This window comes from Patagioenas fasciata, chromosome 32 (genome assembly GCF_037038585.1).
Source record: "Patagioenas fasciata isolate bPatFas1 chromosome 32, bPatFas1.hap1, whole genome shotgun sequence".
In the NCBI taxonomy this organism is placed as follows: domain Eukaryota; kingdom Metazoa; phylum Chordata; class Aves; order Columbiformes; family Columbidae; genus Patagioenas; species Patagioenas fasciata.
Genome location: NC_092551.1, coordinates 3,921,809 through 3,942,073, shown reverse-complemented (window position 1 = coordinate 3,942,073; position 20,265 = coordinate 3,921,809). Strand labels below are relative to the sequence as shown.

Here is a 20,265-nt window from a genome sequence, read left to right as displayed (position 1 = left end):
ATCACGTGAGACGGCGCGCGGCGGCACAAAATGGCGGCGGCGGGAAGATGGAGGCAGCGCAGCCGGGACCACCGTTAATTTAATAGAAACCGGATCGCGACGCCCGTACAGCCGCGAGGCCCCGCCCCCCCCGCCGGTGCGGCCCCCCCGCCCCACCCCCCCCCGGGCCCGGCGCCCGTTCCTGAGTCCTCGCCCCGCGGGCCCGGCGGGGCCATAGAGTCCGGGTCTCACAGAGACAGAGCGGCCCCGCGGGCAGCAGCGCCCCCGCGCGGTCACAGCTCGTCCCGCGGCGCCGCCTCCTCGGGCTCCGGCTCTTCTTCCTCCTCCTCATCCTCCTCGTCCCCGTCCCCCTCCTCGTCCTCGTCCTTGTCCCCGCGCTGCTTCTCCTCCTCCTCCTGCCGCCGCCGCTGCTCCTCGTCCTGCTGCTCCTTCATCTTGCGCTCAGCCTCCTGGGGGCAGGGGGGGTCACTGGGCTGTCCGGGGGGTCCCGGGGGTCGCAGGGGGGTCCCGTCCCCTCACCTTGGTGGCCCCCCAGGTCTCGTTCCCGACCTCCTCCGCGAACTTCTCGTCATCCGTGATGAGGAAGTTGTCAAAGATGGTGCCGGATTTGACCTGCGGGGGACGGGGGGTCAGGGGGTCCGGGGGGGTCCCAGCGGGGCACAAGGGGGGTCCCCCCGCACCTGCCAGAGGTCGAGGCCGATGGCGCCGAAGCTGTCGTAGGCGTAGAGCTGGGGGTCCGGGCTGTACTCGGGGTTGTCGATCTCGGGGTGCACCCACTTGCCCTTGTACTGGGGGTTGTCGATCTGCCGGGGCCGCCACTCGCCCTGGGGGGGCCGGGGGGTCAGGGGGGGCCCTGGGGGGGGTCCCGGCCCCGCCCCGGCGCCCCCCGCCCACCTTGTACTCGGGGTTCTGGATCACCGGGGGCTCCCACTCCCCGTCCATCTCCTCGTCCCAGTCCTCGGGCTTCTTGGCCTCGGGGTCGGGAACGTGCTCGGGCTTGTCCCAGTCCTGGGGGCGCGGGGGTCAGGGCGCTGCCGCAGCCCCCACAGCCCCCCACGCACCACACAGCCCCCCACAGCCCCCCACAGCCCCCCACGCACCCCACAGCCCCCCATGTACCACAGAGCCCCCCACAGCCCCCCAACGCACCCCACAGCCCCCCAATGTACCACAGAGCGCCCCCAAGTACCATAGAGTGCCCCACAGCCCCCCAGAGCCCCCCATGGCCTCCCACGCCCCCCACAGTCAACCCAAAATCTCCCCATATACCCCCACTTTGGGCTTGGTGTTCTCAGCGTTGTTGATCTCAGGCTGCTCATCCCAGAGCCCCCAACCCCGCCCACATCCCCCTAAAACCCCCCAGAACCCCCTGAAACCCCCCAGAGCACCCCCACATCCCCCCAAGCCCCCCAGAGTCCCCCCCACCTCAGATTTGGTGTCCTCAGGGTCACTGACACTGGGCCACTTGTCCTAAAGCCCCCACACCCCCATATCCCCTAAGACCCCCCAAAAACCGCTAAACCCCTCCCCCAGAACCCCTAACCCCCCACAGAGCCTCCCAGAACCCCTGAACCCCCCCATGGCCCCCACCTCGGGCTTGGTGTCCTTGGGGTCACTGACATTGGGCCACTTGTCCTAAAGCCCCCACACCCCCACATCCCCTAAAACCCCTGCCATGGCCCCCCAGGACCCTCTAAACCCCCCCAGAACCCCCTGAGCCCCCCCCGGCCCCCACCTCGGGCTTGGTGTCCTCGGGGTCGTCGATCTTGGGCCGCTCGTCCCAGTCCTCGGGCTTGTGGGCCTGGGGGTCCTTGATCTTGCGGGGGGGCAGGAGGTCCCAGTCGTCCTCCAGCGCCCCCGACTCCACGCGCGCGTTGTCGATCTTCACCTCGTAGGTGTTGTCGGGGCGCAGCACCAGCGTGTACAGGTGCGTGAACTCGTCGTCCTGCGCCACGCGGGGGGCTCAGGGGCGTGCGGACCCCCCGTGACCCCCACGGCCCCCCTAGAGCCCCCCGAGCCCCCCAACCTTGCAGCGAATGTCCTTGTTGATCAGCACGTTCTTGCCCTTGTAGTTGAGGATGACGTGAACCTTCTTGGTGCCGGGGCCGCAGATGTCGGGGCCTGGGGGGGAATGGGGGTCAGGGGGGGCGCCACAGCCCCGGGGGGGTATGGGGAGGTTGGGGGGTGCAGGGGGCACTGGGGACTCTGAGGTTGCAGGAAAACATTGGGATGATTGGGGGGCTGGGGGGGTATGGGGAGGTTTTGGGGGTGCAGACAAACATGGGGATGATTGGGGGGCTGGGGGGGTATGGGGAGGTTTTGGGGTGTAGGGAAACATGGGGATGATTGGGGGGCTGGGGGGGTATGGGGAGGTTTTGGGGGTGCAGGAAAACATGGGGATGATTGGGGGGCTGGGGGGGTATGGGGAGGTTTTGGGGGTGCAGAAAAACATGGGGATGATTGGGGGGCTGGGGGGGTATGGGGAGGTTTTGGGGTGTAGGGAAACATGGGGACGATTTGGGGGGCTGTGGGGAGCTCTGGGGGGGTTGGGGAGGTTTAGGAGGTATGAGAGGCTCTTGGGGGGGTCTGGGGACATCGGAGGTTGCAGGAGCCCATGGAGATTATTGGGGGGGTACAGGGAGGTTTTGGGGGTGTGGGGGGCTCTGGGGAGATTTAGGGGATCTGGGGGGCCACGTGGAGGTTTTGGGGGACTCCGGGGGTTGCAGGAGACCATGGGGATTATTGGGGGGATTCAGGGGGGTATGGGGAGGTTTTGGGGCTCTGAGGGGATCTGGGGAGTTCTGGGGGGGTACATGGAAGTTCTGGGGGACTCTGGGGGTGGCAGGAGGACATGGGGATTATTGGGGGGTTCGGGGAGGTTTTGGGGCTGTGGGGGGTTCTGGGGGGGCACATGGAGGTTCTGGGGGACCCTGGGGGTTGCAGGAGGACATGGGGGGGTTCGGGGGGCACGTGGAGGTTTCAGGGGACTCCAGGGGCTGCAGGAAGACATGAGGATTATTGGGGGGCTTCGGGGGTTACAGGGAGGTTTTGGGGGTATGGGGGACTCTGGGGGGGCACATGGAGGCTCTGGGGGACTCTGGGGGCTGCAGGAGGACCTGGGGGGCCCGGGGGGGCTGTGGGGCGCACCGAACATGATGTTGTACTCCGAGTCTCCGTGCATGTCGTCCTGCGCCAGCCCGGCCGGGAACAGCTTCACGTACCCGCCGCCGCAGTCGATGTTCTGCTCGTGCTTCACCGTGAACTGCAGCACCAGCGTGCGGTCGCGGTTGCTGAACGGCTCGAAGCGCGAGGAGATGGCGTAGAAACGCGCGTCCTGGCTGGTCTGCAGCCCTGCGGGCGGGACGGGGCGGTGGGAGGGGGGCCCAACCCCGGCCCCAACCCGGGGGTCCTGTCCCAACCCGCCCCGGGGGTCCCCGCACCTTTGTCCTTCTCGGCGTCCCCGTAGAACTTCCCAGCCGTGAGCACGAACCGCCCGTAGTCGGGTTTGTGCTTCGATTCCACCCACCGGCTGGTCCAGGCATCTGTGGGGGGGAAGCGCTCAGGACCCCCAGACCCTCCCCATGGACAGCGCTGCCCCCCCAGACCCTCCCCATGGATGGAGCTGCCCCCCCCGAATCACCCCAGAACCTCCCCATGGACAGCACTGCCCCCCCAGACCCTCCCCATGGATGGAGCTGCCACCCCCCAATCCCCCCAGACCCTCCCCATGGACAGCACTGCCCCCCCCGTGCCCCCAGTGCTCCAGCCCCATGGACAGCGCTGCCCCCCCCAGTCCCCCCAGACCCTCCCCATGGATGGAGCTGCCCCCCCCAGTCCCCCCAGACCCTCCCCATGGACAGCGCTGCCCCCCCCGTGCCCCCAGTGCTCCAGTCCCACGGATGGAGCTGCCCCCCCAGGACCCCAAGGGGGACTCAGTTCTCGGGGTCTCTCTTGGGGGGGGTCCCAGGATGGACAAGCCCCCAGTTCCTGCCGTGCCCCCCCATGGGGTGCCCGCCCGCCCCCAAATGTCACCCCCATCAGGAGCCCCCGACGGCCCCACCTGCTGCCTCCCAGCCCCCCCGCGTCCTCCCAAGGCCCCAGGATGGGCCCCAAACTGCTCCCCAGGAGCCCCCCCAGCCCCTGAGCCCCCAACTCCATCCTGCCCCCCCCGCTTCTTTCTGAGCCCCCATCTCTCTCCTGCCCCCCCCATTCCCCCGCCCCCGATCCCTCAGCCCCCCCATCTCCCACAGTTCGACCCAAGGCTGGACCAGACCCCCCCCAAACCCTGATCCTCCTCCCCCCCCAGCCCAGGTCCCTTCACCTCAGGGGACCCCGCAGGCCCCGCCCCCCGGGACCCCCCTCACCGCCATCGGTGAACTCCTCCCGGAAGAACTGGGTGGGCCCGGCGGCCGCCAGCGCCAGGAGGGCGCCGAGCAGGGCGGGGAGGCTGCAGCGGCTCATGGCGGGGAGACTACGACAGCGACGCGATCACTGCGGCCCGGCGGCGCCCGGCACTGCGGCGGGGGCGGTGGCACCGCCCGCTTTTATCACCTCGCCGCCCCCCGGCCCGCCCCCCACGCCAGCCCATTGGCCCGCGCCCGCGCGAGGCGCGCTCCTATTGGCCGGTCGCCCGCTGGCCGGCGGCGGCGGCGCCCCCGAACGTTGGCGTCCCAGATGGCCGCTTCCCATTGGCTGAGCGCGGCGGCCAATGAGGAGCGACCACGCGTTCGGCGGGAGACGCCCCCCCCCCCCCCCTCGCGCCGCGGGGAACGTCCCCGAGGTCACGTGGGGCCCTTAAAGGGCCAGGACCCCGCGGGGCACGTGGGGCCGCTGGTAACGGCCCCGGGACACGGGGACACCGGGACACCCGGACACAGGGACACCCGGACACGGGGACACCGGGACACGGCGCCTCTCGGGGATTTACGACCTAATCGGGAGCTGTGACGCCACGATGATGTCACACGGTGCAATGATGTGATAGCTGTGCTCATGAGGCCCCGGGGGCTGTTGTCACGGCAACGGCGTCACCGCGGCGCCACGCGGGGTCGGTGGCCGCCGTTGCCACGGTGACGGGTCCGGGGGCACACGGGGTGTGGCGGGGGGAGGGGAGCCGGGCGCCTCGTGACGTCACTTCCCCCGCACCCACCGCGCTGCCCGTCCCGCGGCCACACTCAACATGGCGGCCCCGCCACGCCCAAGGTGGCGCCCGGCGCGCCCCGCCCCTTCCGGCAAGGACCCGCGCGGTTCCGGTGCTCACGCCGCGCGGTTCCGGCGGTCCCGGTGTTCCCGGAGCGGTCCCGGTGTTCCCGGTGTTCCCGGTAGTCCCGGCGGTCCCGGTGTTCCCGGCGGTCCCGGAGCGGTGCCGGCGGTCCCGGTGTTCCCGGTAGTCCCGGCGGTCCCGGTGTTCCTGGCGGTCCCGGAGCGGTGCCGGCGGTCCCGGTGTTCCCGGTAGTCCCGGCGGTCCTGGTGTTCCCGGCGGTCCCGGAGCGGTGCCGGCGGTCCCGGTGTTCCCGGTAGTCCCGGCGGTCCCGGTGTTCCCGGCGGTCCCGGAGCGGTGCCGGCGGTCCCGGTGTTCCCGGTAGTCCCGGCGGTCCCGGCGCCGCGATGTCGGCCGGCGTGGCCGAGCTGCTGCTGCAGCGGCTGGAGCGGGAGCCCGCGGGGCCCGGCGGGGGCCTGTGCAGCCTGGAGGCCGCGGCCGCGCTCGGCGTGGAGCACCAGGCGGTGGTGGGCGCCGTCAAGAGCCTGCAGGCGCTGGGGGAGGTGCGGACGGGACCGGGACCGGGATGGGATACCGGTCTGGGACGGGGTGGGGACACCGGGGAGGGGAGGGGGAGCCCAGGGCACCGGTGCTGATCCCGGTAGTGAACCCGGTGCCGCTGCTGCCCCGGTCCCAGCGCCCACGGTGCCCGCCCGGGCCTGCAGCGGTGCCGGTGCCCGTTCCCGGTTGTTCCCCGGCACCGACCGTTCCCTGTTCCCCGTTGTTCCCCGGCACCGACCGTTCCCTGTTCGCGGTTGTTCCCGGTTGTTCCCCGTCACTGACCGTGCCCGTTCCTGGTTGTTCCCGGTTGTTCCCGGTTGTTCCCCAGCACTGACCGTTCCCTGTTCCCCGTTCCCGGTTGTTCCCGGTTGTTCCCAGTCACTGACCGTGCCCGTTCCCAGTGCTTCCCAGTTGTTCCCGGTTGTCCCGTCACTGACCGTTCCCTGTTCCCCGTTCCTGGTTGCTCCCCGTCACTGACCGTGCCCGTTCCCGGTTGTTCCCGGTTGTTCCCCGTCACTGACCGTGCCCGTTCCCGGTGCTTCCCGGTTGTTCCCCGTCCCCGCAGGTGATCGAGGCGCAGCCGCGCTCCACCCAGCGCTGGGAGCTCAGCCCCGAGGGCTCCGAGGTGCTGCGGGACGGGAGCCCCGAGGTGCGGCTGCTGCGGAGCCTCCCGCCCGGGGGGCTGCCCCCCGCCGAGGCCTCGGTGAGAACGGGGGGGTCACCAAGGGGGTCACGGGGGGGCTGCCCCCCGCCGAGGCCTCGGTGAGAACAGGGGGGTCACCAAGGGGGTCACGGGGGGGCTGCCCCCCGCCGAGGCCTCGGTGAGAACGGGGGGGTCACCAAGGGGGTCACGGGGGGGCTGCCCCCCGCCGAGGCCTCGGTGAGAACGGGAACGGGGGGTCACGGGGGGGCTGCCCCCCGCCGAGGCCTCAATGAGAATGGGGGGGTTACCAGGGGGGTCACGGGGGGGCTGCCCCGCGGTGAGGCCTCCGTGAGAACGGGAACGGGGGGTCACGGGGGGCTGCCCCCCACTGAGGCCTCGGGAGAACAGGGGGGCATGGGGGTCACAGGGGGGCCCAGGGTCACCGGGGGGTCACCAGGACCCACCAGCCCGTGTCCCCCCAGAAGCTGCCCGGCGGCTCCGTGGGGTTCAGCAAGGCCATGGCCAACAAGTGGCTGCACCTGGACAAGGGGGCGCCCGGCGGCCCCCGCGTGCTGCCCACGGTGAGTGACATGGGGACACAGGGGGACAGGGTGACCCCGCGTGCTGCCCGCGGTGAGTGACACGGGGACACTGGGGGACAGGGTGACCCCGCGTGCTGCCCGCGGTGAGTGACACGGGGACACTGGGGGACAGGGTGACCCCGCGTGCTGCCCGCGGTGAGTGACACGGGGACACTGGGGGACAGGGTGACCCCGCGTGCTGCCCGCGGTGAGTGACACGGGGACACTGGGGGACAGGGTGACCCCGCGTGCTGCCCGCGGTGAGTGACACGGGGACACTGGGGGACAGAGGGGGACAGGGTGACCCCGCGTGCTGCCCGCGGTGAGTGACACGGGGACACTGGGGGACAGAGGGGGACAGGGTGACCCCGCGTGCTGCCCACGGTGAGTGACACGGGGACAGAGGGGGACAGGGTGACCCCGCGTGCTGCCCGTGGTGAGTGACACGGGGACACTGGGGACACAGGGGGACAGGGTGACCCCGCGTGCTGCCCACAGTGAGTGACATCACCCCGTGTCCCAGGTGTCAGCGGTGCAGGACTCGGTGCAGGACGGGGTCCCTGTGGGTCTGTCCCCATTGTCCCCGTTGTCCCCGTGTCCCCAGGTGTCGGCGATGCAGGACTCAGTGCAGGACGGGGTTGGTGTGGGTCTGTCCCCATTGTCCCCATTGTCCCCGCGTCCCCAGGTGTCGGCGGTGCAGGACTCGGTGCAGGAGAACCTGCGGCGGGTGCAGCGCGGGGAGGCCGAGCAGCTGCCCGAGCGCGAGCGCGCGGAGCTCAAGCGCAGGAAACTGCTGCTGGAAGTGTGAGCACGGCCGGGGTGTCCCCGGGTTTGGGGTGCCCCTGGGTTTGGGGTGTCCCCAGGTTGGGTGTCCCCTGACCCCCTGTCCCCCCAGCACCCTCAAGTCGTACTGGATCACCAAGGGCAGCGCGTTCAGCACGGCCGTGACGCGGCAGGAGACGGAGCTGACGCCCGACATGATCGCCACGTGAGTGACCCCGACCTTGACCCCACCGTGACCCCGACCTTGACCTCGCCGTGCCCCTGACATTGACCCCGCCCCCCCAGGGGCTCGTGGCGCGCCCGGCCGTTCAAGCCGTACAACTTCTCGGCGCTGGGGCTGCCGCCCGCCTGCGGACACCTGCACCCGCTGCTCAAGGTCCGGTCCCAGCTGCGCCAGATCTTCCTGGAGATGGGGTGAGCGGGGTCCCCAGGGTCCCCACGCTGTCCCCGGGCTGTCCCCAGCCCCTGACGCCGTCCCCCCAGGTTCTCGGAGATGCCCACGCAGAACTTCGTGGAGAGCTCGTTCTGGAACTTCGACGCGCTGTTCCAGCCGCAGCAGCACCCGGCGCGCGACCAGCACGACACCTTCTTCCTGCTGGGTGGGCGCGGGGGGCCCCTTTAAACCCCGGGACGCCCCAGGCCCCCCCGCGCCACCACTGACCCCTGTGCCCCCCAGACCCTGCCGAGGCCCCCGCGCCGCCCCCCGCCTACGCAGCCAAGGTGAAGAAGGTCCATTCGCAGGGCGGCTACGGCTCGCAGGGGTGAGGGGCCGCAGTTTGGGGGGCAGGTTGGGGGTCCCCGGCCGTGCCCCCCCCGCTGAGCCGCCCCCCCCAGGTACAAGAGCGAGTGGCGGATGGAGGAGGCGCGAAGGAACCTGCTGAGGACGCACACGACGGCGGCGAGCGCGCGGGCGCTGTACCGGCTGGCGCGGCAGGTCGGGGGGTTTGGGGGTCCGGGTGGTCCGGGGGGGTTCGGCGGGTCCAGGGGGATTTGGGGAGGCTCAGGGCCGCGTGTGACCCCTCCCCAGGAGAAGTTCTGCCCCGTCAAGCTGTTCTCGATCGACCGCGTGTTCCGCAACGAGAGCCTGGACGCCACGCACCTGGCCGAGTTCCACCAGGTGGAGGGGCTGGTGGCCGAGCGGGGGCTGGGGCTGGCGCACCTGCTGGGGCTGCTGCGGCAGTTCTTCGGGAAGCTGGGTACGGGACCCCCCCGTGGACCCCCTGAACCCCCCTGAGCCCCCATGGATCCCCTGAACCCCCATGGACCCCCCTGAGCCCCCTGAACCCACCTGCTGGGGCTGCTGCGGCAGTTCTTCGGGAAGCTGGGTACGGGACCCCCCCGTGGACCCTCCTGAGCCCCCATGGACCCCCCTGAGCCCCCATGGAGCCCCCCGAACCCCCCTGAATCCCCATGGAGCCCCCATGGCCCCCCTGAGCCCCCCTAACGCCCCGTGTCCCCAGGGATCACCCGCCTGCGCTTCAAACCCGCCTACAACCCCTACACCGAGCCCAGCGTGGAGATCTTCAGCTACCATGAGGGTGAGGGGCGGGGGGCCCCCAAGCACCCCCAGAACAGGAGGGACACCCCGTGTTCCGCGTGTGCCCTCATGGGGCGGGGGGGACACTTGGGTGACTTTTGGGGGGGGGCGCAGCTCAGCCTCGTTCTCCTCACTCGGGGTGGGGGGGGGGTCGGGAGTTTGGGGTGACCCTGGAGGGGTTCTGGGGTGGGGATTTGGGGTCCCCCTTTGGGGGGTCTGGGGGTCATCCTGGTGAGGGGGTCTCAGGGGCCCCTGTATCACCCTCTGGGGTGCTGGGGGGGCCCCTGATCTCACTCCTGGGGGTGGGGTCCTGTCTCACCCCAAGAGTCCCTGGGGTCCCATCTCACCATGGGGGGTCCTGTCTCACCACAGGGGTTTCTGGGGGTCTCTGGCGTCCCGGTCCCACCCCGGGGGTCTCTGGGGTGTCTGTCTTATTCTGAGGGTCTCTGGGGTCCCAGTCCCACCCCGAGGGTCTCTGGGGGGTCTGTCTCATTCTGGGGTGTCTGCCTCATTCTGGGGTGTCTGTCGTCTCTGTGTCACCGGGGTCCCGGTGCCCCCAGGTCTGGGGCGCTGGGTGGAGCTGGGGAACTCGGGCGTGTTCCGCCCGGAGCTGCTGCTGCCCATGGGGCTCCCCGAGAACGTCGCGGTCATCGCCTGGGGGCTGTCGCTGGAGCGGTGAGTGGGGCTGGGGACACCCCTTCCCTCCTCCCCCGCCCCGCTGACCCGGGACCCGTCCGCAGCCCCACCATGATCAAATACGGCATCAACAACATCCGCGAGCTGGTCGGGCACCGCGTCAACCTGCAGACGGTCTACGACAGCCCCCTGTGCCGCATGGACGCCTGACGGGCCGGGCCGGCCCAGCCGGGGCGCACCCGAGAGCTGGGGGCACCCCCAGAACGGCCGGGAACTCCCCGAGAGCTGGGGGAGCGCCCCGAACTGGGGGAGCCCAATAAATGCCCTTTTCCAGACGGAGCCGGTGTATGTGGCGGGTGGGGGGTTATTGATCCCAGAGCCGGTGTGTGTGGCGGGTGGGGGGTTATTGATCCCAGAGCCGGTGTGTGTGGCGGGTGGGGGGTTATCGGTCCCAGAAGGGTTTTATTGATCCCGGGGGTCTATGGGTCCTGGGAGGGGGATCGATGGCGGGCGCCTGTGGGCCCACACGGCGGGGGGAGCTGCACCCGTGGCTGCTCCAGCCCTCAGCGTGCCCCCCCCCCCCCCGGTGCCTCAGCGCCCGCGGGACAGCATGATGGGCCCAAGTGCCCCTCGGTCACGCCGGTGTCACCTGTCACCTCCGTTCTCCTGCGCTCTCGCCGCGTTCCGGCGCCATCGCAGCTTCGTCTCCTCCGCGCCCGGCCCTCCCTTCCCGCCTTTTCCCGCGCCGCCTCTGATTGGCCGCCTCGCGGTCCCTCCCGTGGGCGCCTATTGGCCCGCGTGGGTGCTCGTCGCCGGGAAAGCCCCGCCCTGCAGCCCGGCGGGCGTCCATTGGCCCACGCGGGTGCTCGTCACCGCTGAGGCCCCGCCCGCGCTCTCCTCAGGGCTCCTGAGGGTCCCGGTCCCGCGTCCCCACGGTGTCCACGGAGCCCGCGGTGTCCCCGGTGTCCCCGGAGCCGCCCCCAGAGCCCCGCGAATGTCGCGGAAGGAGCGTGAGGAGCCGGAGGGCGAGGCTGGGGAGGGCGACGGCCCGTTCCCATGCGGGGACGAGCCCCCCGACGAGGGGCCCGACAGGTACCGCGCGTCCGGCGCGGTTCTGACAGGAAAACGAGAGCGGGTGTGGGGAGCGGCGGCCCCGGGGCGGGGGACACCGGGGGGACACCGGGGGGACACTGGGGGGACACCTGGGGACAGCAGGGGACACCGGGGGGACTGCAGGGGACACCGGGGCCGCGGCCTCGCCTTTGTTAGCGGGACCCAGGCTGCCCGTTAATTAACGTGGCCACCAAGGCCGTGGGGCTGGGGTGGGGGGCTGAACCTGGGGGGTGTCACAGTCACCGTGGGGGTGTCCGCGTCACTATGGGAGTGTCCATGTCCCCACAGGGGTGTCCCCATGTCCCCATGTCCCCGTCCCAATGTGTCCCTGTGTCTGACTCAGGAGCCCCCCCGGCGGTCCCCTGATGGGTCTGCCCCTGTGCCTGTGTGTCCGTCCCCTACCCTGTGTCGCCATCCCTGCCCTGTCCCTGTGTCCCCACCCCGTCCCCATCCCCATGTCCCCATCCCGTCCCTGTGTGTCTGTCCCTGTCCCCGTGTCCCTGTCCCTGTGTCCCCATCCCTGTGTCCCCATCTTTTCCCCATCCCCATGTCCCCATCCCCTCCCTGTGTCCCCATCCCCGTGTTCCCATCCCGTCCCTGTCCCTGTGTCCCCATCCCATCCCTGTGTGTCCGTCCCCATGTCCCCGTCCCCATGTTCCCATCCCCATGTCCCTGTCCCCATGTCCCCGTCCCTATGTCCCTGTCCCCGTGTTCCCATCCCGTCCGTGTGTGTCCATCCCTGTCCCCGTGTCCCCATCCCCATGTCCCCATCCTCATGTCCTCGTCCCCGTGTCCGCAGGCCGGAGCCCCCCCCGCCGTCGCCACCCCTGGACGGCCCGGCCTCGCGGTTCTTCGCGGCGCTGGAGGCGAGCCTGGGGTCCCTGCAGGAGCGGGCGCAGCGGCTGATCCAGCGCGTCAACGAGGGCCGCAGGGACGACCAGGGGCTGGTGAGCGGCCTGCGCGAGGGGCTGCTGCTCAAGGTGCGGTAATTGCGCACTAATTAGTGACAGAGCTGAGGGGGCGTGGGGGGAACTTGGGCAACCCTGCCCCGAGCCTCCTGCTCGGTGTGTTATTGTACCCAAATCAGCGCCAAGCCGGGTGGGCAGTGGGGAGGGAGCCCCCAGCCCCTTTGGGGTCCAGCTGCCGTGGCCCCGTGCTGGGGACCCCGCTGTCCTCGTGTCCCGCGCTGGGTCCCCGCTGTCCCGGCGCAGCTGCGGCTCCTCAGCCCCGGCAGCTGCGGCTCCCGGTCACCGGCGCTCAGAGCCACCGCGGCCACCGCGGCGCAGCTGCCGGGGCCAAATGCGACCAGGAGCAGTGCCAGGAACGGGGCCGCAGCTGAACCCCCCCTGGGGACCCCCCAGCCGCCTGTGTCCCCACCCCGGCTCGAGCTGTGTCCCCATTTCTGCCTCCCCAGATTGATCCATGTCCCCATTTGTGCCCCCCCATTGATCTGTGTCCCCATCTGTGTCCCCCCACATCAATCTGTGTCCCCCACCCCACATCGATCTGTGTCCCCATTTTTGTCCCCCACCCCACGTTGATCTGTGTCCCCCCAGATGGAGCCGTGTCCCTATTTCCAGCCGCGTCCTCTCATTTGTGCCCCCCCCAGACTGAGCTGTGTCCCCCCCCATTTCGAACCATGTCCCCCATTGTTCTGAGCTGTGTCCCCACAATGTCCCCACACATCTCATCTCTCTCGGAGCAGCTGGAGGAGGGGCTGTTCCAGCTCTGCGGGCTGCACAGCGGGCGGCTGCAGGACCCGTGTCCTCATGTCCCCATTGTCCCCCCATGTCCCCATTGTTCTGAGCTGTGTCCCCATGTCCCCGTTGTGTCCCCATGTCCCCGTTGTGTCCCCGCAGGTGTCGTCCCTGGCAGAGCAGCTGGAGGAGCGGCTGTTCCAGCTCTACGGGCTGCACACCGAGCGGCTGCAGCGGCGGCTGCAGGAGCTGGCGGAGCTGCTGGAGCGGGTGGCGCAGGCCCAGGCCGAGCTGCGCCGCGTGTGCCGCACCGTGGAGGCCGCGTACCGGGAGCTGTGCCTGCAGCACGAGGCCTGACCCCCGGGACCCCAGACCCGCCCCATGGGGACCCCAGACCCAACAGGGACCCCCCAGACCCATAGGAACCCCCCAGGCCGTGTACTGGGAGCTGTTGCCTGCAGAACGAGGCCTGAGCCCCGCAGGGACCCCATGGGGACCCCCCAGACCCAACAGGGACCCCAGACTGCCCAGGGCACCCCCAGACCCATAGGAATCCCCCAGACCCACCAGGGCACCCCCAAACCCATGGGAACCCTCCAGACCCTCCAGGGCGCCCACAGACCCGTGGGGTTTCCCCAAAACCCAACAGGGCCCCCTGAACCTGCCAGGGGTCCCCTAAACCCGTGGGGCTCCCCTAAACCCATGGGGGCTCCCCCAAGTCTGCCTGGGTCTCCCCAGAACCAATGGGGTCCTCCCCAAATCTGCCAGGGTCCCCCAAATCCATGGGACACCCCCATACCTACAGGGTCTCCCCCAAACCTGTGGGGTCCCCCAAACCCACGGGGCACCCCAAAGCCACGGGGCCCCCCAAGCCCGCGGTGCCGCGTCCCCCGGGCGTTTGTTTCCGTTGCTGTTGCAGTTCGGGTTGAGAACAAATAAAAAGAGCAAAGGTTAAACAGCCCATCTTTGGTGAATCTGGGGGGGTCGGGGCTGCACCCCCTGCCGGGCACCTTCATTAATGCTAACGAGGCTGGTGCTAATGAGCAGGGGCGGCTCTCACGCCGTTTATTGGCTGTGAGGGGGGACAAAGAGACCGGGACGGGTCCTGGTGGGGACACCGGGTCCGGTTGGTGACACTGTCTCCTCGTGTCCTCCCCACAGGTGACATCCGGCCCCACGGCGGTGACAAGAAGCTGGTGACACCACCGGTGCCACAGGTGCTGCCCCCTCGCTGTCCCTTGGCTGTCCCCGGTCACCCCTGCGGTGCTGGCGCCTTGTCCCCCGCCGTCCCCTTGGTGTCCCCGTGCTGTCCCCTCCCGGTCCCCGCGGTATCGGGGGCGAAGGCCGCGATGCCGGTGATGGCGCGTCCCAGGATCAGCGCGTGGATGTCGTGGGTGCCTGCGGGGACACGGCGGTGCCACCACCGGGGGTGACCCCCATGGCCGGGGTGTCCCCCGTCCCCCCATGGCCAGGGTGTCCCCTGTCCCCCATGGCTGGGTGTCCCCCCATGACCAGGTGTCCCCGATGTCCCCATGTCCCCCATGGCCGGGTGTCCCCCTGACCCCCATGGCTGGGTGTCCCCTGTCCCCCACAGCTGGGATGTCCCCTGTCCCCCATGTCCCTGCTGTCCACCATGGCCAGGTGTCCCCATGTCCCCCATAACCGGGGTGTCCCCGGTGTCCTGATGTCCCCCATGGCTGGGGTGTCCCCTGTCCCCCATGTCCCCATGTCCCCCATGGCTGGGTGTCCCCCCATGGCCGGGTGTCCCCCCCATGGCCGAGGTGTCCCCGGTGTCCCCATGTCCCCCATGGCTCGGGTGTCCCCTGTCCCCCATGGCTGGGTGTCCCCCCATGGCCAGGTGTCCTCCGTGTCCCGGTGTCCCCCATGACCGGGTGTCCCCGTGTCCCCGTACCCTCGTAGGTGCTCACGGCCTCCAGGTTGAGCATGTGCCGCACCACCTGGAACTCGTCGCAGATGCCGTTGGCGCCCAGCAGGTCCCGCGCCGCCCGCGCCACCCCCAGCGCCTTCGCGCACGAGTTGCGCTTCAGCATGGACACGGCCTCGGGGGCGGCCCTGGGGACACGCAGGGGACACCGCTGTCCCTGGGGCTCGGGGACACCCATGGCAAGTGTCACCCGTAGGATGTGTCACCCAATGTCCCCCTGTGCCACCCCCGGCGCTTTTGTGCACGAGTTGCACCTCAGCATGGACATGGCCTCGGGGGCGGCCCTGGGGACACGGAAGGGACACTGGTGTCCCCACAGTCCCCCTAGCTCTGGGACATGTCCCCCACTGGTCCCCATGTCCCTGTGTCCCCATGCGTGTCACCCACCGTCCCTCGTCCCGCAGCCGGCCCAGCCGTACGCACGCCTGCTGCCCCAGGGGATGGTGACACCGCTGTCCCCGTGTCCCCACGCGTGTCACCCACCGTCCCTCGTCCCGCAGCCGGCCCAGCCGCACGCACGCCTGCTGCCCCAGGGGATGGTGACACCGCTGTCCCCGTGTCCCCACGCGTGTCACCCACCGTCCCTCGTCCCGCAGCCGGCCCAGCCGTACGCACGCCTGCAGCCCCCGGGGATGGTGACACCGCTGTCCCCGTGTCCCCATGCGTGTCACCCACCGTCCCTCGTCCCGCAGCCGGCCCAGCCGCACGCACGCCTGCAGCCCCAGCGCGATCTCGGTCACCATGTCCGCCAGCTTCACCTGCACCAGCTGGTTCCGCGCCAGCGGCCCCCCGAACTGCGACCTGCGGGGGGCGGCTGGGAATGGGACCCCCAAACCCCCCGAACTGCGACCTGCGGGGGGCGGCTGGGAATGGGACCCCCAAACCCCCCGAACTGGGACCTGCGGGGGGCGGCTGGGAATGGGACCCCCAAACCCCCCGAACTGCGACCTGCGGGGGCGGCTGGGAATGGGACCCCCAAACCCCCCGAACTGGGACCTGCGGGGGGCGGCTGGGAATGGGACCCCCAAACCCCCCAAACTGGGACCTGCGGGGGGCGGCTGGGAATGGGACCCCCAAACCCCCCGGGACCCCCAAACCCCCCAAACTGCGACCTGCAGGGGGCGGCTGGGAATGGGACCCCCAAACCCCCCGGGACCCCCAAACCCTCCAAACTGTGACCTGTGGGGGGGCAGCTGGTTGCGGGACCCCTGCCTCCCACCCCCCCTCACCGGTCCAGCGCGTACTGCCGGGACCCCCGCCCCCCCTCACCGGTCCAGCGCGTACTGCCGGGACCCCCGCCCCCCACCCCCCCTCACCGGTCCAGCCCGTACTGCGGGACCCCCGCCCCCCCTCACCGGTCCAGCGCGTACTGCGGGACCCCCGCCCCCCCTCACCGGTCCAGCGCGTACTGCGGGACCCCCGCCCCCCCTCACCGGTCCAGCGCGTACTGCGGGACCCCCGCCCCCCCTCACCGGTCCAGCGCGTACTGCGGGACCCCCGCCCCCCCTCACCGGTCCAGCGCGTACTGCGGGACCCCCGCCCCCCCTCACCGGTCCAGCGCGTACTGCGGGACCCCCGCCCCCCCTCACCGGTCCAGCGCGTACTGCGGGACCCCCGCCCCCCCTCACCGGTCCAGCGCGTACTGCCGCGCGGTCTCCAGACAGGACTCCGCGGCGCCCAGCGCCCCCCAGGCGATGCCGAACCGCGCATGGGTCAGACAGCGCATGGGGGCCTGGGGGACACAGGGTCAGGGGGCCCCGATCCCCCTGCGCCCCCCAACACCTCCTCAAGCCCCCCCAAAACCCTGGGTCCCCTCACACCCGGGTGGGACGTTCTCCTCAGACACCCCCAAACCCCTGCACCCCCACCACCCCCTGTGTCCCTCTGTGTCCCACCCACCCCCGTACCCCCACCACCCACTGTGTCCCTCCATGTCCCCATCACCCCCCGTGTCCCCACCACCCCGTGTCCCCCCATACCCCCACCAACCCCCATGTCCCCATCACCCCTTGTGTCCCCATCACCCCCTGTACCCCCACCACCCCCCATGTCCCCACCACCCCGTGTCCCCTCGTACCCCCACCACCCCCCACGTCCCCACCACCCCCCATGTCCCCATCACCCCCCGTGTCCCCATCACCCCAATGTCCCCCCCTCACCGCCAGCCCCACGGCGCCGGGCAGCACGTTCTCCTCGGGCACCTCCACGTCGTCCATGACGATGGAGCCCGTGGCCGACGCGCGCAGCGAGAACTTGCCCTGGATGCTGGGGGTGCTGAGCCCGCGCAGCCCCCGCTCCAGCAGGAACCCCCGCACGCGCCCGTCGCCCTCGCACACCCCCCACACCACGAACAGGTCGGCGACCGGCGCGTTGGTGATCCTGGGGGTCACAGGGGTCGGGGGGGTCACGGGGGTCGGGGGGTCACAGGGGGTTTGGGGGTCCCAGCAGGAACCCCCGCACGCGCCCGTCGCCCTCGCACACCCCCCACACCACGAACAGGTCGGCGACCGGCGCGTTGGTGATCCTGGGGGTCACAGGGGTCAGGGGGGTCACAGGGACTCAGGGGGTTTGGGGGTCCCAGCAGGAATCCCCACACCTGCCCATCAACCGCCAGCAGCCATCCCCTGGTTGTGTGGGGGGGTCAGGGGGTTTCGGGGTCCCTCACCACGTCTTGCAGCCCCGCAGCGTGTACGTCCCGTTCGCCGGGTTGTGTCGCGCCCGCGTCTCCATCCGCCCGGGGTCGCTCCCGTGGTTCGGCTCCGTCAGCCCGAAACAGCCCAGGAGCTCCCCCCGCGCTGGGGGGGGGTCAGTGGGGACCCCCAGAGACCTCCGGGACTGCCCAGAGACCCCCAGCCCCCTGGGACCCCCAGGGCTCCCCCAGATCCCCCTGGGATGTTCCTGACCCCCCTGGAGCCTCCCAGACCCCCCTGGACCCCCTGCACTCCTGGGACCCCCAGAGACCCCCTGACCCACCCCCCATGCTCACCCAGGGGGGGCAGCAGCCACCCCTGCTGTTTAGGGGTGTCCCCCCCCCACCCCCGCTGTTTTGGGGACCCCCCATGCTCACCCAGGGCGGGCAGCAGCCGCTCCCGCTGCGCGGGGGTCCCGAACTCCAGGATGGGGTGCATGACGAGCGAGGACTGCACGCTCAGCAGCGAGCGGAAGGCGCTGTCCACGCGCTCCAGCTCCCGCGCGATCAGCCCGTACCCCACGGACGAGGTGCCCGCGCACCCGAAACCTGGGGACAGGCACCCGGTACCCCAGAGCCCCCCGGGATCCCCACACACAGCCTGGGGACAGCAGCACCCACGAGATCCCCAGAGCCCCCAGGACCCCAAACCCAGCCTGGGGACACTGTCACCCACCAGCCCGTACCCCATGGAGGAGGTGCCCGTGCACCCAAAACCTGGGGACAGCGTCACCCACGGGACCCCCAGACCCCCCAGGACCCACCAGAACCCCCCCAAACACACCCTGGGGACCCCATCACCCCCCCAGCCCAACTCCATGGATAAGGTCCCTGTGCAGCTCTGGGGACAGTGCCAGGGACACCGCGGGACCCCAGAGACCCCCCCAGAACCCCCAGGGACAGTGCCACCACCGACCTGGGGGACAGTGTCAGGGACACCCCGGGACCCCAAGTGTCCACAGAAGCCCCGGGGACAGTGCCACCACCGACCTGGGGGACAGTGCCAGGGACACCGCGGGACCCCAGAGACCCCCCAGACACCCCAGAACCCCTGGGGACAGTGCCACCACCAACCCTGGGCACAGTGCCACCACCAACCCTGGGGACAGTGCCACCACCGACCTGGGGACAGTGCCAGGGACACCGCGGGACCCCAGAGACCCCCCAGACACCCCAGAACCCCTGGGGACAGTGCCACCACCGATCTGGGGACAGTGCCACCACCAACCCTGGGCACAGTGCCACCACTAACCCTGGGCACAGTGCCACCACCGACCCTGGGCACAGTGCCACCACCGACCTGGGGACAGTGCCACCACCAACCTGGGGACGGTGCCACCACCGACCCCCGGCACCCCCGGTCCCCCCTCACCTTTGATGGTTGGTCCCAGCACCCCCAGCGCCCCCAGCTCGGACACGACCTCCCGGTCAAACTCTGGGGGACAGGGGGGTCAGGGGGTCCCCCGGGGTCAGGGGGTCCAGGAGGGGTCAGGGGGGTTTGGGGGGTCCAGGAGGGGGTCAGGGGGGTCCCCTGGGGTCAGGGGGGGTCCAGGAGGGGGTCAGGGGGTCCCCCGGGGTCAGGGGGTCCAGGAGGGGGTCAGGGGGTCCCCCGGGGTCAGGGGGGTTTGGGGGGTCCAGGAGGGAGTCAGGGGCGTTAGGGGGTCCCCTGGGGGTCAGGGGGGGTCCAGGAGGGGGTCAGGGGCGTTTGGGGGGGTCCAGGAGGGGGTCAGGGGGTCCAGGAGGGGGTCAGGGGGTCCCCCGGGGTCAGGGGGTCCAGGAGGGGGTCAGGGGGTCCCCCGGAGTCATGGGGGTTTGGGGGGTCCAGGAGGGAGTCAGGGGCGTTAGGGGGTCCCCTGGGGGTCAGGGGGGGTCCAGGAGGGGGTCAGGGGGTGGGTACCCTGGTGGCGGTGAGGTCAGAGGTCAGGGGTCAGTACCCTCGTGGCGGTGCGCGCGCAGCACACGCGGCTGCAGCCGCTCCCGGCAGAAGCGCCGCAGCTCGTCCCGCAGGAGGCGCTCGGGAGCCGTGAGCAGCGCGTCCAGGCACAGCGGGTCCCGCCACTCGAACCGCGCTGCGGGCACGCCCGGGGTCAGGGGTCAGCGCGGGGTCAGGGGGGTAAGCACCGGGTCAGCACTGGGGTCAGCGGGGGGGCTACCGGGGGGGGTCACCGGGAGGGTCAGCACGGGGTCAGCGGGGTCAGCACCCGGGGGAACCGGGGAGCCGTGGGGGGACACCGTGGGAAACCAGGGGGGTCAGCACCGGTGGGAGGGAACCGGGGGGAGAACAGCTCTGGGGGTCACGGGGAAACACCGGTGGATCACGGGGGTCCCGAGGGGTCACCGGGGCGGGGACACAGCGGGGGGGTCACGGCGCGGTATCAACGGGGGGTCCGGGGGGTCGGCAGCCGCAGCCCCACGCGTGTGATTCCCCCCCCCGCCCCGCAGCGATGGGGCCGGTGTGGGGGGGCAGTGGGGGGTCCGGACCCCCGTCCCCACTCACCCTGCGGGGGGGGGCCCGAGCCCCCCCAGCGGACGCCGCTCCGGACCCGGCGCAGCAGCGGAACCGCGACTCGGAGCGCCATGGGGGCCTGGGGGCAGCGGGGTCAGGCACCCGGGACCCCCCAGAGAACCCCCCAGGGACCCCCGGGATCCCAGAGGACCCCCCCGGGACCCCCGAGCCACCCCAGAGAACCCCCCCGGGACCCCCAGGACCCCAGAGAACCCCAAGGACCCCCGAGCCGCCCCAGAAACCCACCGGGACCCCAGAGACCCCCCCGGGACCCCGAACCCCGCGCTCCTCCCGCACCGTGCGCGTTCGGTGAACCCTCGGCCGTGACGTCACGGGGGCGGGGGGCGTGTCGGGGGCCTGGCCGGGGGGGCGTG

General features: G+C 71.2%; 4 protein-coding genes across 4 annotated transcripts; 2 read left to right on the top strand and 2 right to left on the bottom strand.

Moving 5' to 3' along the window:
• Positions 1-61: 61 nt before the first annotated feature.
• Positions 62-4,531, bottom strand: CALR (calreticulin). The gene is made up of 9 exons (XM_065859241.2): positions 4,365-4,531; positions 3,441-3,542; positions 3,148-3,351; positions 2,027-2,121; positions 1,736-1,945; positions 895-1,008; positions 681-824; positions 520-612; positions 62-449 (listed from the first exon to the last, which is right to left on the bottom strand). Exons 1-9 carry the CDS (start codon positions 4,459-4,461, stop codon positions 273-275), a joined length of 1,236 nt encoding a protein of 411 aa, XP_065715313.1. The 5' UTR covers positions 4,462-4,531; the 3' UTR covers positions 62-272.
• Positions 4,532-5,481: 950 nt separating this feature from the next.
• Positions 5,482-10,276, top strand: FARSA (phenylalanyl-tRNA synthetase subunit alpha). The gene is made up of 13 exons (XM_065859239.2): positions 5,482-5,763; positions 6,327-6,464; positions 6,887-6,985; positions 7,671-7,789; positions 7,881-7,973; positions 8,054-8,182; positions 8,252-8,367; positions 8,445-8,529; positions 8,603-8,702; positions 8,796-8,964; positions 9,229-9,306; positions 9,866-9,980; positions 10,046-10,276. The coding sequence occupies exons 1-13, from the start codon at positions 5,608-5,610 to the stop codon at positions 10,149-10,151; spliced, it is 1,503 nt and encodes a 500-aa protein (XP_065715311.1). The 5' UTR covers positions 5,482-5,607; the 3' UTR covers positions 10,152-10,276.
• A 623-nt stretch (positions 10,277-10,899) lies between these two features.
• SYCE2 (synaptonemal complex central element protein 2) lies at positions 10,900-13,707 on the top strand. The gene is made up of 3 exons (XM_065859298.2): positions 10,900-11,033; positions 11,854-12,034; positions 12,914-13,707. Exons 1-3 carry the CDS (start codon positions 10,936-10,938, stop codon positions 13,106-13,108), a joined length of 474 nt encoding a protein of 157 aa, XP_065715370.1. The 5' UTR covers positions 10,900-10,935; the 3' UTR covers positions 13,109-13,707.
• Positions 13,708-13,788: 81 nt separating this feature from the next.
• GCDH (glutaryl-CoA dehydrogenase) lies at positions 13,789-20,234 on the bottom strand. The gene is made up of 11 exons (XM_065859230.2): positions 20,189-20,234; positions 19,883-19,970; positions 19,320-19,454; positions 18,758-18,820; positions 17,764-17,934; positions 17,362-17,491; positions 16,856-17,075; positions 16,325-16,428; positions 15,372-15,497; positions 14,664-14,824; positions 13,789-14,149 (listed from the first exon to the last, which is right to left on the bottom strand). Exons 2-11 carry the CDS (start codon positions 19,962-19,964, stop codon positions 14,004-14,006), a joined length of 1,338 nt encoding a protein of 445 aa, XP_065715302.1. The 5' UTR covers positions 19,965-19,970; positions 20,189-20,234; the 3' UTR covers positions 13,789-14,003.
• Between the last annotated feature and the right edge of the window lie 31 nt (positions 20,235-20,265).

Coding starts and splice junctions, on each gene's coding strand:
- CALR (XM_065859241.2), bottom strand. CDS start 4,461: ATGAGCCGCTGCAGCCTCCCCGCCCTGCTCGGCGCCCTCCTGGCGCTG. Junction 3,352..3,440: donor GGACGCCGAGAAGGACAAAG/GTGCGGGGACCC, acceptor TCCCGCCCGCAG/GGCTGCAGACCAGCCAGGAC. Junction 1,946..2,026: donor ACAAGGACATTCGCTGCAAG/GTTGGGGGGCTC, acceptor CGCGTGGCGCAG/GACGACGAGTTCACGCACCT.
- SYCE2 (XM_065859298.2), top strand. CDS start 10,936: ATGTCGCGGAAGGAGCGTGAGGAGCCGGAGGGCGAGGCTGGGGAGGGC. Junction 11,034..11,853: donor CCCGACGAGGGGCCCGACAG/GTACCGCGCGTC, acceptor CCGTGTCCGCAG/GCCGGAGCCCCCCCCGCCGT. Junction 12,035..12,913: donor GCGAGGGGCTGCTGCTCAAG/GTGCGGTAATTG, acceptor GTGTCCCCGCAG/GTGTCGTCCCTGGCAGAGCA.
- GCDH (XM_065859230.2), bottom strand. CDS start 19,964: ATGGCGCTCCGAGTCGCGGTTCCGCTGCTGCGCCGGGTCCGGAGCGGC. Junction 17,935..18,757: donor GCTGGGACCAACCATCAAAG/GTGAGGGGGGAC, acceptor GCCTGTCCCCAG/GTTTCGGGTGCGCGGGCACC. Junction 17,492..17,763: donor GCGGCTGCTGCCCGCCCTGG/GTGAGCATGGGG, acceptor ACCCCCCCCCAG/CGCGGGGGGAGCTCCTGGGC.
- FARSA (XM_065859239.2), top strand. CDS start 5,608: ATGTCGGCCGGCGTGGCCGAGCTGCTGCTGCAGCGGCTGGAGCGGGAG. Junction 6,986..7,670: donor GCCCCCGCGTGCTGCCCACG/GTGAGTGACATG, acceptor CCGCGTCCCCAG/GTGTCGGCGGTGCAGGACTC. Junction 8,703..8,795: donor TGTACCGGCTGGCGCGGCAG/GTCGGGGGGTTT, acceptor ACCCCTCCCCAG/GAGAAGTTCTGCCCCGTCAA.